General features: G+C 39.9%; 1 protein-coding gene across 3 annotated transcripts in view; it reads right to left on the reverse strand.

Annotated features, from left to right (window-relative positions):
* agbl1 (AGBL carboxypeptidase 1) overlaps window positions 1-15,850 on the reverse strand; it is a 248,374-nt gene that overhangs the window by 185,794 nt on the left and 46,730 nt on the right. For all 3 annotated transcript variants that reach the window (XR_011889055.1, XM_072278140.1, XM_072278141.1), the window contains exons 11-14: window positions 11,368-11,987; window positions 5,255-5,332; window positions 4,245-4,337; window positions 1,780-1,928 (exon numbers count right to left, since the gene is read on the reverse strand). Coding sequence is in view for 2 of the 3 variants with exons in the window: in XM_072278140.1 (XP_072134241.1) it covers window positions 1,780-1,928; window positions 4,245-4,337; window positions 5,255-5,332; window positions 11,368-11,987 (940 nt within the window). In the remaining variant the exon portion in view is untranslated. The remainder of the gene's footprint in view (window positions 1-1,779; window positions 1,929-4,244; window positions 4,338-5,254; window positions 5,333-11,367; window positions 11,988-15,850) is intronic.

Below are 15,850 nucleotides of genomic sequence, written 5' to 3' on the forward strand. Positions count from 1 at the left end.
ATATAGGTGGGAGATTGAAAATCTGGCTGAGTGGTGCCACGACAACAACCTCTCACTCAATGTCAGCAAGACCAAGGAGTATATTGACTTGGAGGGGGAGGACCAGAGGTCCATGAGCCAGTCCTCATCAGGGGATCAAAGGTGGAGAGTGTCGACAACTTTAAATTCCTCAGAGTTATCATTTCAGAGGACTTGTCCTGGGCCCAGCACATAAGTGAGATTGCGAAGAAAGCATGGCAGCGCCTCTACTTCCTTAGAAGTTTGCAAACATTCAACATAACATCTTTCACTTTAACAAATTTCCATAGATGTGTGGTGGAGAGTATATTAACGGGTTGCATCACAGCCTGGTATGGAAACACCAATGGCCTGAATGGAAAGTCCTATGAAAAGTAGCGGACAGGGCCCAGTCCATCACGGGTAAGGCCCTCCCCACCATTGAGACAGCTACATGGAGCGCTGTCACAGGAAAGCAACATCCATCATCAAGGTCTCCCACCACTCAGGTCATCGATCGTCTAAGACTATGAAAATTAAGAGCATGAACGCAACAGAGGGGAAGTGATAAAGATGGTGATTCTTCCCCCAAAGCTCATGGATGCCATTTTGTCTTCAATTCCTTATTTACTCCTTCTTCTATTCCACTAGTAGGCATGAATTAAAGAATCTCAGCTTTATAAAACATCAGTTGTAACTAGATTTAAGGAAAGATGGAAGAGACGGTTAGAATTTCAGCTGCAAAGTTACATTAGAAGCATGGATTATATAGGGTGCTGGGAGATTTGTGAGAGGGGTATAAAATCATGACAAGTTGAGGCAGGATGAGGAAAGCGAGACTGTTCCCATCAGTACGAAGCTGAAGAACTAAAGACGACAGATTTAAAGCTCTACAAGTGAAGTTAGGCAAAGTGTTCTGAATCTGTGAGAGGACTTGATGCACAGCGTGCAGCCGATGGAGGGTGCAGATTAAGTCGAAGTTCTCAAAATGGAAGTGAAGGAATATTTGAAGGTAAAACGAGAGCAGGAGAATGAAGCCAGCTCAATATTCTACATGGAGGCAGCAGGCACTCGACACCCCACACTAGCACTGCTAATATCCTTGAACAGCCTCTGTATCCAAATGTATATAAATGTCATCACTTGGGATTTTTTCCAATACAAAAGGATTTCCTCCTGTAATAAAACAGAAAATGCAGGGATACTCAAGAGGTCAGGCAGCATCTGCAAAGAAGGAAATAGTCAATGTTTAAAGAACTACCGGACATTATAAGGACATGATTCTTTCTGCATTGCAACAAAATGACTCAAAACAGTTATTTATAACTATAACTGATATTAGTTATTAACTTATTTGTTCATAGGAAGACCATAATTTGTTGGCACTCCATAATTACCCCCTGATATAACTTCAAGGCCATTCCATGGGTATTTAAAAGTGGTAAATCTGGAGTCTGGATGAGATTAGTAATGTACCCGCTATTCAAAAACCAGCATTCCTGTAGCTTTACCCTCGCTGCTAATGATCCTAGTTATTTAATCCAGATTTGTTGAATTGCTTTAATATTTAAATTGCTCTGCTGCATTGGTGGGATTTGATCTGCATTAATGCCTCAGACTCTGCTTTTCATTAAACTTAGAGGCAGAGTAGCCATGGAGGTTTGTAATCATATGTACTATTGGTGCTTGACAATTTAAGTCAAAACAAAGTATCAGACAGATCAAACAGAACTTACTCTGCTCTAATAGGCTTAGAATCTGCCTCTATCCTAGATTCCTTACCGTAGTTGAACTGGCTATTTGTCTTCTCAAAGTTAATAACGTTGAAGCGATATGGGATTCCAGCTCTCATGCCACTGATCTCAAAGTAGAACCACTGCTGTTGAAGGTTTGTGTTAATGTCAGCATTCATTATCAAATCATATTCATATCTGGACAGGAATAAAAATAATGATATTTCAAGAACAACCAAAAATACTATCGCTCAACAATATAAATCTAACCCTCCCCCACAAAAAATCAATAACCATATCACAATCCTGTCCTCCAGCTAAGTATCCCCACAGACCAACCCCTGTCCATGAGGAACAGAAACACAAGAAAATCTGCAGATGTTGGAAATCCAAAGCAACACACACAAACTGCTGGAGGAACTCGGCAGTCCAGGCAGCATCTATGGAAAAGAGTAAACAGTCAACACTTCAAGCCGAGACCCTTCATCAGAAGGAACAGAACCATTTCTTCATTTGATATCATAATTTTTTTTAAAAGTAGTCAGTCATAAAAGTGGATAGGACAACCCCGGCAACCTGGGTTCAATTCTCATCGTTGTCTCCAAGGAGCTTGTACATTCTTTCTGTGACCGCATGGGTTTCCTCCAGGTGCTCTGGTTTTCTCCCACCGTCCAAAGACAAAGCAGCTGGTAGGTTAATTGGTCATTATAAATTGTCCCGTGATTGACCTAAGGTTAAAATGAGGGTTGCTTGATGGCACAGTTCATAGGGTCAGAAGGGCCTATTCTGTGCTGCACCTCAGTAAATAAATACAAAGGCGAAAATGAATTACTGTATGCATAGTGGTGGATTATTTTCCCCAATGGCTAATTAAAACACATTAAAATTTAGTATAATTTGAAAATTAAAATAGTTGTTCTTATCCCAGTCTTGGCTTTCAACTGAGCTCTCAAAATAAGCTCAGGTCTCAATAAAACCCAAATTTCTTTTCCAAATGAAAACAAAAGGTTAACCGAGTTTGCACCTTATTGCTTACCTGCCCTGCTCTCTTACTGTAGCTGTTACATTTTACTTTGCATTGCTATTGCTTTACCTTGTTCTACCTCAACGCACTGTTCGACGATTATATCTGTACGGACAGTATGCAAGAAAAGCTTATCACTGCATCTCAGTACACGTGACAAGAGGTCATTGGAAGAGAATTCATGCTTTTTGTCCACGTGTAGAATTGTAGGGATCTTTCATTCCCTGAAAGAGTAGAGGAGGCAGAAACTCTCATCACATTTAAAAAGTACCTGAATGAGTACTTGTAATCCCATAACTGAGATCTAGAAAATGGGATTGCTCTAAATAGATTCGTTTTAGTAGCGTGAACACTATGGGTTAAAAGGCCTGCTTATGTATTGCAAATTTCCATGGTTCTGAGGGATAAGCGTCTGGTCTGGCCACCTCAGACCGAAGTTATCTCCCCACTGAGAGACCAAATGTTCAGTGCCATTCATATTCCAAAGGCATGGAGAAAGAACTCCCAAAGGCTGCTTTTCTGATGTTCTACTTAATAGGTGAAAAGATGATCAATCGTGACATGTTTCCTCACATCTGAGGTCCCCACACTCAATGTTACATTGTTATGACATTCTTCACATCACATTGTCTTGGCTACTTGAAATTTCACTTTAGAACTACTAGCCATGATATAATGAAACCGTAACACATTGGAGGAGAATTAGGCCACTCCTGAGTTAAAAGTAGTGAGTTCATGTCCTCTTCCACTGTTGGGATGCCAAAGGAGCCAGAGAGTACTACGTAGTCAAACATGCTGCGCTCGAGATCAGTTACAAAGCCAAGGCATTTCCCAACTTTGAGGTATACAGAAAAGGGCTCAGGGAGCTTATTCAGTTAACATCATTAACATAGATAACATGGCCATTAGCTTATCACTGTGCTTAAGAGCCTGCTGTGCACAGATTGATCGCAAGAGCAAAATAATGCTGCAAATGCATAGCTATAAAGTGCTGACTGCGAAATATTATTATGGGATGTCCTAAGATACTCAAACTGCAACACAAATGCAAATCCAAAAGTACGTCTGAATATATAACACAGGCTCGGTTTCATACAAAGCAAGTTGGTATCAAACCATGTTTTAGACTCCTATATATAACAACATGGACAAAAATAATACAAAAGGGTGACAGGTTCCGTTCCTCATCTAGGTTACTTTAATTGACTTAAATCAGGGTAAAGAATAGAGGCATGTACAGTATATTGACATCACAGAGGTATACAGTACAACACAGAATGAGGCACCTTGACACACCATGTCCAGGCTAAACATCAAGCACCCATCTACACCAATCCCATTTACCAACATTTGTACTTACGAGTTGGTCTTCTAGGCCTTTGCAGTTAAAGTGTTCACATAGAAGATTTTGTTAAAGAAAGTATCGTACTTGACAAAATCTGGAAGAAACTTCAGACCAGACTCTAGACCTCACCCTGCTTTACACTTACTTGCGAATCTGAATAGCTTTTCGAAGATTTCCTGACTCAAAGTTTGAGAAGAAGTTTAGGGAAGAGTCATCTCCTGCTGTAACCAATGAAGGACTGTCAGAGAAAGAATAAAAAATATTGTCAATTAATGCTACTTAAATACAATAGATTCTACCAAACACATGCAAACAAATGACTTAACTATCACTTCTTCTCCTTTAAAGATTATCTATTAAGTCCAAAATTAAAGCCTAATTTTATCCTTATTATTTGCTGATAGTGGGCTAGGGATGTCCACAGGCCATAGAAGTTTAGCACACAACTCGCTACATAAAAAAATGGTTAAACGTAAACACAAGAGATTCTGCAGATTCTACAAATCTTGAGGAATATCGACTGTTTATTCCTTTCCGCAAATGCTGCCTGACTTGTTGAGTTCTTCCAGCATTTTGAGAGTGCTGCTCATTAAAAAAAAAATTGCTGCTACTTAGCCGTGTTTCTAGGTCATCAAATTTAACAGCTATACTTTGCAGAATGTTTAGGCTTCTCCCCTGCAGCCCAATCCCAGTCATGAGATAAAAGGAAGTCTATTTGTACCAATAACCTAAAGAAAATGAGTATATTGCAGTGTTGGGTAGACGATGCTTTAAGACTTGCTAGACAGAGGGATATTAACAAATTTCATTCATCATCATCATCATACGCCGTGTCATATGATATGGGTGATCATGGTCTATGAGCATGATTGTTCTTAGCAAATTCTACAGAAGTGGCTTGCCATTGCCTTCTTCTGGGCAGTTAAGTTTCATTAACTTATAGAAATACAACCAGAATGTGAAAAATCGGAACAATTTCCACTAGAGTTAAATTCACTTCAACTGACAGTTCATCCTGCTCATTTACTTTATCTGGCGGATTGCATCACTGAAATGTTTCTCTTTGCAAGATTCAGAATACTTGAGGATCAAATCCTAAACAGTTCAGAATTAGATTGAAGCATTGATCATGGGATATAAAACATAGCAACCCACCTCTCAGTGTCAAAAACGACCCTGTTCAGAACATCCCCAGAGTTGACTAAACGCTGAATATCTTCAAATATTTTAGCCCTAAAATCAAAGTTATGCATAAAGTCACATTAGCATGACAATTTAGAACAAGATAACAAAGCATAAACTCCTTGTTTCATTTCTAAGAATTCAGGTTATGTATTCTTCCAAAATGGTGTAATTATACAAAGAGGATAAAGATAAACTTAGCAATTACATTCTGTCAGTCTAACACTCCTAGTGGAAAGCTATTGAAAACAAGAATCCAAGTAAAAATTAATATTTATTTGGAATGGTTAGGTTTATTAAGAAGCTCCAGAGTTAAGTCTAATCAGTTCTTTTAAAACAGGGCTAACGTAGGTGTGATAAGAAATGGTTAGCCCAACATTTTACAGCACAAGTGATTAGGGTTCAATTCCTGCAGGTATCTCCGAGGAGTCTGTATGTCCTGCCTATGATCACATGGGTTTCCTCTTCCATTCTAAAACATGTACATGTATGGCTAATAAGTTGTGGGCGTGCTACGTTGGCACCAGAAGCATGGTGAAACAATGAATAGAGCTTATCAGGTCAGCTTTGTATACAGAAAATGGGACAACTGATGTCCTATCAGCAAGGAATGAAAGGAAAAACTAATATTGTACACGACCCTAGTTATTGACATTCAAACCAGTCAGCCCCCATGTCATTACAGTGTTAATTCAGCAAGAGCCAAGGTGAAACTAATTGCTTTTTGATAGCAGTATTAGTTTTGACCACTGTTGGTAGAACTCTGGGGAAAGAAATAATCTGACCTCAATGACCAGAGTCAGATTCAGCTGAGAAGAAGGAAGTTGTGGGCTAATCATTTTCAGCCCTCAGGTTGTTATCCAAGTTTACAAGGTCAGAAGTATTGGCTCAGATGGGGTTTTCTCATCAATAATCTTGCATCCATTGGAAGGTCAGCATTCTACCCCTGAATGGAGTGTTCAGCTCCATTCACAGTTCTCCAGGTAAAGGAACAGAGTTTGTTCACAGTCAGCAGAAACTCCACTATATGACATCTGGTCCTGGGTATAAGTAATTCAATTTTTCCATTGCTATGTCCTCCCCTTTAGCACTGTCCAGATCCTGAAATGGCCAAGCCTGAGAGCACAGGTGGGGTGTTCTACGTGAAAGATTCAGTAACAGACTTCCTAGAGAATGTCCACCACCAATAAAGAGCAGAATGGCCAAAATACAATTGATTGGACCCGCAGAGCTGCAACAGTGCCAAACTTTCATAACAGGTCTGGAAAAAAAGGCACCCAATTAATCAACACCAACTTGCACAAACATTCACCTACTTTGGGATACGGACACCATGAACGCCATGTGAAATGTCAGTGCAATGGACACCAGCAACTCACTAAAGCTTCATCACCAATTTTCCCTGCCCCATCAACTCTTCCAAACAGAAGAACATAAGCTGATGTATAGGGATAAGAAATGTAGGTTATATGTAAAAATGAACTGTGCCATTGTGCCATCACAACATGAGCTTGCCTCACTTAAAGGAAACTAAGAAAATACACTAGTCATTTCCAGTTGCGTGTTTTCCTTTCAATTAGCTTTTATGTTTTGGAGTTATAAAACATAAGTGGTGACAAAGAAGTTTTAAAGAACCTGAGACAGCAAACTACCTGTTGAAGTGCAGTGAGATGATTGTGTTAAAAAAAGGCAATGAGAGGTTGGAGTTTTTTTTAAGTGCTGCACGTGGTTTCTTCAGAAAAAGACAAGTTTGAGATTTTTTTTAAGGCAGAAAACTACATAATGTACTGGGTGGGCACAGGAGTACATTCAGCCAGAGACTCATTCCACCGAGATGCAACACTGAGCGTCATAGGAAGTCATTCCTGCTTGTGGCCATCAAACTTTACAACTCCTCCCTTGGAGGGTCAGACACCCTGAGCCAATAGGCTGGTCCTGGACTTATTTCCATCTGACATAATTTATATATTATTATGTAATTACTTATGGTTTTATATTGCTATATTTATACTCTATTCTTGGTTGGTGCAACTGTAACGAAACCCAATTTCCCTCAGGATTAATAAAGTATGTCTATCTTTCTGTCGATCAAAAATGGACAAATTCGAGGTTTCATAGACAGTGAATGCCAGATGATAATGATAAACAAAAAAAAAAGCAGAAATGGTTGGCTACATCAGAAAGATAGATGCATTCGATTTCACTAGAGATAACTGGAATATGTACATTATACTGAGCAAATTGAGCAGTATTTTGAAGCAAATGAAATAACCAATGAGAAACAAGAATGAGTTTTGCTGAGTGTATTGGGTGGAAGGGTATATAGTTTGTCTGCAAGTTTAACTGCTCAAATCAAACTAGCTGAAATGAGTTTTGCTGAATATTGCAAAAATAATGCAGGAATATTTAGAACCGAAACCATTGTTGATTGCAGAATGCTTTAGATTGCATAAGCAGAATCAAAAGGAAGGGGAGTCCATTTCAGCATATCTGGCTGAATTGAAGTGATTGTCTGAACTTTGGCAGTTCAGTGACGGCCTTAATGAAGCACTGAGAGATTGTTTAGCTTATGGAATGCTTACAAGAAAGCATTCAAAAAATGGCTCCTAACTGAAGCACAACTTAAATTTAAAAGAGCAGTTGAAATTGCTGTAGCAGTGGACACAACAGGCAGAGAAATAACTGAGATGCAGTCAGGAATGAATGTGAGTTTGAACAAAATTACATCTAAACGTAAATCTACTTGCCTGAACAAATTGTGGTACCGTTATGGCAGGGGCTCACGTATATGAGACCAATGCAGATTTAAAGGTGAAACACAGAAAATGCAACAAAGCAAGACACAAACAAAGAGTATGTTAGGCAGACAAAATTAAATGGACTGCACAGGAAAGAGAAAAAAAATAGAAAGTCAAGTTGCAGTTTCAAAAAGAGCACTAATCTGCGTACTGTTAATGAAATACCTGATAATGATGAGAGTGACAATGGACTGATAGCCTTGAGATTTCCAATGTGAAAACAAACAACAGACAAGCAATATTGCTTACACCAAAAGTCAATGGAATATTAATTAAAATGCAATTTGTCACTGGTTCGGCTGTTTCAGCCATTCCACAAAATAAGTTTGAATGGCATTTCAAAGATACTAAAATGAAGCCTGCAGATATCCAACTAAGAACTTATATTAGAGAAAAGATAACTCCTATGGGAATTACGTTTGTAACAATAAAATACAGTAAAAAAAACATGCCAAGTATGTGGTAAAAACAGGAGGACCAGCAAAAAGGTCAACTGAGAGCAAATTTAAAAAGGTACTGGATGATGTCACAGCTGTGTTCAGGGATGACATTGAAAAGCTCAAATATATCAAGCATAAAATACTGTGAAATGAAAACGCTATTCCCAGGTTTTACAAACTCTGCCCCATTCTTTATACCACCTGTGATAAAGTAGCCAGTGAGCTGGATCACATGGAAGCTGAAGAAATATTTTCCAAGGTCAAGTGGAGCCTGTGGGCAACACCAGTGGTCTCAGTGGCCAAGAAGAATGGGTCTGTCAAGATTTATGGTGATCTTAAGGTCATCATCAATCTAGTACTGGAAGTAGATCAATACCTTCTACACAGGAAAGAGGATATTTTTGCAAAACTTTCTGGAGGGAAACACTTCAGCAAAGTGGACTTAGCTGAAACTTACGTACAGACAGAGATTAAGGAAGAATCCAAAGTGATTCTCACCATAAATATTCACAAAGGGCTTTATTGCTTTAATAGGTTTATTTCTGGAGTAGCATCTGCACCAGCACTCTGGCAGAAAGCTATGGACCAGGTGCTGAAAGGCTGCCCAGGCACTCATTGTCACCTGGATGACTTCATTGTTACCAGTGAGGATGACAAGGAACACCTCCAAACTCTCAAGACAGTGTTAAAAAGATTAGACAAGTATGAGCTCAGAGTCATGACACAAAGGAGTGTGAATTTTTAAAACCAACCATCTCTTACTGTGATCATTTCATCGACGCACAAGGATTACACAAGTGTGCTGAAATAATTCAAACAGTGGTGGATGCCCCAAAGCCAAAGGATGTGTCACAGTTGTGGTCTTTTATGGGATTTGTCAATTACTATAACAGATTCCTGCCAAAGCTGACTACAGCACTCCACCTCTTGAACTCATTACTACAGATTGGGAAGGACAGGCAATGAACAAAACAGCATGAAATGGCTCTCAGACATTGTACTTAAACATTACGATCCACATCATCTGTTGAAGCTTGCCTATGACCCCTCGCCTTATAGGAAAGGTGCAATCATGTCACGTTATGAGCAATGGAAGTGAAAGCCCCATAGCATTCGTACCCTTACTGCTGCAAAGAAAAATTACGCACAAATTGACAGACAGGCTTTGAGTCTGGGTTGGGGTGTGAAATGTTTCAACCAGTTTACCCTCATTACTGATCATCAACTACTTGTGTCCATTTTCAATTCACAGAATGGTGTTCCATTAACAGCAGTAACATGAATACAGAGGTGCGCTCTGTTTCTTGGAGGATACAATTACAAGTTCGAATTCAAGAGGACAGCTAATCATTTACCCTTGGGAAAGGAAATATCTGGAAATTTTACAACACAGTATACTCCTCTTGACGTATTCTCCTCAATGCAAATTGAAAGTCTCCGGATTAAGGCAGAGAAGATACAGAGTGAAACTCCACACTGTCTCAGGTCTACATGGTCATGCAAAATGGCTGGAATGTGCAGCAGAAATTCCAGTTCCCCCGGTTTCACCAGTGATGGGATGATCTTACCCTTGATGGGGGTTGCCTTATGTGGAGATTGAGGGTTGTTGTACCATCCAAGCTGAAAGATAAGTGTTGGAGGAGGTTCATGCCAGTCATCTGGGCATGGTCTAAATGAAAGCGTTGGCTTGAAGCTTTGTCTAGTGGCCTGGGATATATCAGCAGTCTGAGCAACTCTCCATGCACAGTTTGGGATGCCAACACATCAAGAGAAGATGCCAAGAACAGTGCCTCTCCATTCATAGGAATGGCCCACATTGCCCTAGCAGAGGATTCATGTACGTTCTGCTGGACCATTCATGGGCTCAAATTCCTTGATAGTCGTGGATGCAGCTACAAATGCAACTCAACTTGTATTTGTATATGTAATATTACATATACAAGTTGAGATGCATTCTATATTGACTTGGAGTTTATAGCTAAAGAGGGAGAAGTGCTGTATATTTAATATTTCAGTAATATTGTAAATATATTGTTAGATTAAGAATTATTTGTTATTTACACAATGCATTGCAGGTTATATGTAAAAGTACATAAATGGCAAACGTCATTACGCCACCACGTTATACATGCACAGCTCACTTAAAGAAAAACTAAGAACATACAAAGTTATTCCAGGCTCTGTATTTTCCTTCAATTAGTTTTTATATTACAAAACATTACACAATGAACTCACGAACACCACCTCACAATTTCTGCAGGACTTATTTAATTTTTAATATACATTTCTTATTGTACTTTATAGCATATTTTATGTATTGTACTGTACTGCTGCTGCAAGACAACAAATTTCACAACACGTCAGTGATAAACCCAATTCTGACACCGAACAGACAATAGAGTAGTAGTGGTAAGCACTGTGGAGCAGCTGGTAGAGATTCCACTTCACAACACCAGCAACCAGGGTTCAATCCTGACCTCAGGTGTTATGCAAAGTTTGCATATATTCCCTGTAACAGCATGGGTTTCATCTGCCTGCTTCACTTTGACCCCTGATCCCATACATGTACAGATTGGTAGGTCTATTGGCCATTGTAAATTGTCCCTCGAGGGCAAGGGAAGAGAGTGGGGTTGATAAAATGGGATGAGTGGGACAAAGGAGCTTTTACCAACCTGCCTGTCTCCATGATACAGGAAGAATGGGGCATCCTTAGTTATGTTTGGCTGCATACTGCACAGGAGTAACAGGGATCACAGGGAATATTGGAATACCAGAGGGACATATCATCCTTAAAAGAGTTATCATCCTTAAAACAGTACAAAGTAACTTCATAGTATTAACGCCTTACCTTTGACCTCCACACCACTGACCCATCAGAGGCTCCTGATAGCGGGGTGGCGTATGACCCCAGTAATCTGGAAACGCCAGGGTTTTGTAATCACTTGCTGATCTGGTTTCCTCTGCTTTGATGGTATAAATATACGGGTCATGGAAGGGTGTTATTTCTTTACACATTTTTAAAAGCTTATTTGCAGTGTTCTCATTCTCATGTTTGCCACCAATGGCCCAGCTAGGATCGAAGGATCCAGCAGATTCGTCACCAGCAGTACTCTGAGCTTCAGTGTTCTGTAAATCTGTGTTTATTCTAGAAAGATCTACACCACCCCTCTGTATATTCAAACGGAGTTGGCTCATTTTATCTTTCGAATGGTTCATTCTGCCCGGTTTAGCTGGGTGTGTGTAGTGATTCCTTGGCAGTCCTCTGGATCCATTCTCCACATCATTGCCAGATGGAGATGGAGATTTCTGACGGGTTCTTCTGCTCCTAAACGAGTTGTGTTGCCTCGGCGAAACTTCCCCAGCGCCGTCCTGGCCCCACTCTCTGGAATCCTTCTGATGCAGGGCTGTGAAGAACATAGAGCATGATGCATTGTCCTGACTGAGACTTAGGTCGTCTGAGTCTGAATCCTGCAGTAATCAGAATATAAATATATTTTTAAAATTACTTAGAGAATCAAAAGAAAATTGTTGAAGAGTGATTTACTGCATGGTTTCTAGCAATATCTGGGACCTTAAGTCTTTAAGTTCGGAAAACAGCTCTGTCCATCTGTTGTTTTGTGTTTCTCTTGATTACCAAGGCAAAATAACTGGAAAACCACCAACAAACACCCTTTACCAGTGGCAGTACACCACTAGATAATAACAGTAGCTGGTAAAACAATGTATGAGATGTGTCAGACAAGTTTTCTTTCTTTTTAAATACAGAAATTTCCAGGACCCTGGACTACCAGGGGTGGTAGTGAAGGGAAATATAACAGACGTTTAAGAGGCTCTTAGACAAGCACATGAATGTGCAGAGAGCAGAGGTATTGGGACATTGTGTAGACAGAGAGGATTTGTCTAGTTAAGTGTTTAATTGGTTTGGCATGACTTTGTCGACCAAAGGGCCTGTTCATGTTGTACTCTCTTATGCTTGAGTCAAGGTTCAGGGTCCGTTATCAACGTGTGAATGCAGTACACAACTCTGAAATTCATTCTCTCCAGATAGCCATGAAATAAAGAGAACCATGGGACCCATTCAAAGAAAAACATACAGAATAGATACAGAGGAGATGTCAGGGGTAAGTTGTTTTTTTTTTACACAGAGTGGTGAGTGCGTGGAATGGGCTGCCGGTGAATGTGGATACAATAGGGTCCTTTCAGAGACTCCTGGGTAGGTACATGGAGCTTAGTAAAATGGAGGGCTATGGGTAACCCTAGGTAATTTATAAAGTAAATACATGTTCGGCACAGCATTGTGGGCCAAAGGGCCTGTATTGTGCTGTAGGTTTTCTATGTTTTTCTAAAAATACCAAACCCTTCCCCACCTCCACGCACAAAAAAGAAACAAACCATACAACATGTCATGAAATGTGGTTCACTCAGTACTGAAAAGATACACACACACACACACTGCGTATACATACTCCATTCAAGTGATCTCAGCCTAATAAAAATACACAGGAGTTCATGGAGAATGATTTTAGAATGTCCTAAGCAAATTGTTGGCAATACATGGGATGTATGGGGGTCACAGAGAGAAAAGAGGATCTGATAAAGGTTCTTGGTCTGAAATGTTGACTGCTTATTCTTTTCTATAGATGCCTCCTGACCTGTTATGTTCATCCAGCACTTTGTATTTGTTGCTGTGAATTTCTAGCATTTGCAGAATCTCTTGTGTTTATAGGCTACAGGTCAGAATCAGGTTTAATATCACCGGCATACGCTGTGAAATTTGTTGTCTTTGCGGCAGCGGTACAATGCACTACATAACAATATTTTAAAAATCGTGAATCACAGTAAGTATATTTATATTAAGTAGTTAAATTAAATAAATAGTGCAAAAATAGAAATTAAAAAATAGTGAGGTACTGTTCATGGGTTCAACGCCCATTCAGAAGTCGAATAGTAGAGGGGAAGCAGCTTTTCCTGACTGCTGATGTTTCAGCATTTACAGCATATGGACCATATATCGTTTGTTCTGGAGAGCAATTTGTTGTCCAAGGTAATCCAAGAACAATTCCATTAGGTTGCTTTCTCTTCACAGTCCCATATATTACTTTGCTCTAAGTATCTAACCATCTCTTCCACGCTCCTGCCTGGATTGCCTTACTTGCAGACCCCAGTCAGTTCGGATTGGCCAAAACATCTTCTCCACAATCTCCAACAGCACACTATGACTGTGTGTCTAAGCACAGCTCTAACACCATAAACAAGTTTGCAGATGACACCACTGTTGTGGGATCTATCAAAGGTGTCAGCATAGAGGAGGGAGATTGAAAATTTGGCTGAGTGGTGTAATAACATCAACCTCTCACCCAATTTCAATAAGACCAAGGAACTGATTGTAAACGTCAGGAGAGGGAAACCAGAGGTCCATGAGCCAATAATCAGAGGATTAGAGGTGGAGAGGTCCATTAACCTTAAATTCCTGGTTGTCACTGTCTCAAAGAACCTGTCCTGGACTCATCATACAAATATAATTGCAAAGAAAGCACAACAGCATCTCTACTTCCTCAGAAGTCTGTGGAGATTCGGCATGTCATCAAAAACATGGCCAGCTTCCATTGATGTGTGGTGGAAAGTGTGCTGACTGTCTGCATTACGGCCCGGTATGGGAACACCAATGCCTCTGAGCAGAAAATCCTACAAAAGGTAATGAATTCGGCCCAGTACATCACAGGTAAAGCCCTCCCAACCATTGAGCATATTAACGTGAAACATTGCCATAAAAAGCAGCATCTATCATCAAAGATCCTCACCACCCAGACCATGCTCCTTTCTTGCTGCTACCATCAGGTAGAAGGTACACCCACCAGGGTCAAGAGCCTTTATTACCCTCAACCATCAGGCTGTTAAACAAAAGGGGATATCGACACCCATTCTATTTCTGGTGCTCCCACAACCGATTGTCCCACCTTAAAGGCTCTTTATCTTGTTATTTCATGTTCTCGTTAGTTATTGCTATTTACTTATATTTGCATTTGCACAATTTGTTGTTCATTGATCCTGTTTACAGTTACTGTTCTATAGCTTTGCTAAGTATGCCCGTAGGAAGAAGAATGGCAGGGTTGTATGTGATGACATGTATGTACTCTAATAATAATCTTTACTTGACTTTGACTTTGTTTCGGCAGTCCACTGGCCAGAACGCACAGAATTTCCCCTAACCAGTGTTCACGCCACAGAGTACAATACTCACCAGAAGACAATAAGGAAATAAAAATACTCTTTTAACCAACCAGGGACATTTACCCAGAACTATCAGTTGCAGAAACGTCTGTGTCACTGTGATTGTTAGTGTAAGAAATCGTCAGTAAGATGCTACCAAACTTTTTTTCCCTTTAATTTATTCTAATTAACTCTGATTAACGGACTCCACAATTGTGCTGCTTGGATTCATTATAAAGCAGTATAGCAAGCACTTAATTTAAGAATAAATGTTTTTGCAGGCAACAGTGAAACTAATCATGAAAACTATTTAAATGAATTTGACAGAATCCTCATCACAGACTCCCCATTGGACTAATTAATTTCCAACTCAATGACATTTTGCTTAGACAGATTTCTATATTATTCATTAATTTGAAAATAAAGTACCTCAATCTCACACTTCCTCAAATTATCATTTCCAAGTTAAAACAATATAACAGGGTGATGGGCAGCAGATCAGTATCCTGGCAACAGATTTCAGCAGGTCAGTCATTGTTTTGTCATGCAGTCCCAAAACAGGCAGACCAGAATGCCTCACTTCAATACAATTTCAACCCCAGGATTATGAGATTTACATTCTATTCAAGCAACCAGCTAATGTTATGCCCTGATTTGTAACTTCCGCTTCATGGGAATTTCAGTGCCCCTGGTGACAATTACAACAGGTAACAATCATTAAAACACTCATCGAGACCAATGTTTCACTTTCTGGAATCAACCGCTACATTGCTTCCGCCATGGGTCTACTAGGCTGTTGCTGGAAGGTCAAATGGTGCAAATGGTTCTGTTGTTCCCAGAACTGCTTTCCCCAGAGAGCGGTGAATCTGTGGAATTCTCTGCCCAATGGGGAAAAGGTGGAGAGGAGTCCATGGCCAGATCAGCCACCGATCTTATTGAATGGCAGAGCTGGCTCAGCGGGCCAGATGGCCGACTCCTGCTCCTACTTCTTAGGTTCTTTTGTTCTTTAATATCAGAGAATGTATACAGTATACCACCTGAAATTCTTACTCTTTGCAGACATCCACAAAACAGAAAAAAACCTAAAAAATGAATGACAGAAATATCAGAATCCCAAAGTA

The sequence above is a fragment of the Mobula birostris genome, chromosome 14 (genome assembly GCF_030028105.1).
Source record: "Mobula birostris isolate sMobBir1 chromosome 14, sMobBir1.hap1, whole genome shotgun sequence".
In the NCBI taxonomy this organism is placed as follows: Eukaryota; Metazoa; Chordata; class Chondrichthyes; order Myliobatiformes; family Myliobatidae; genus Mobula; species Mobula birostris.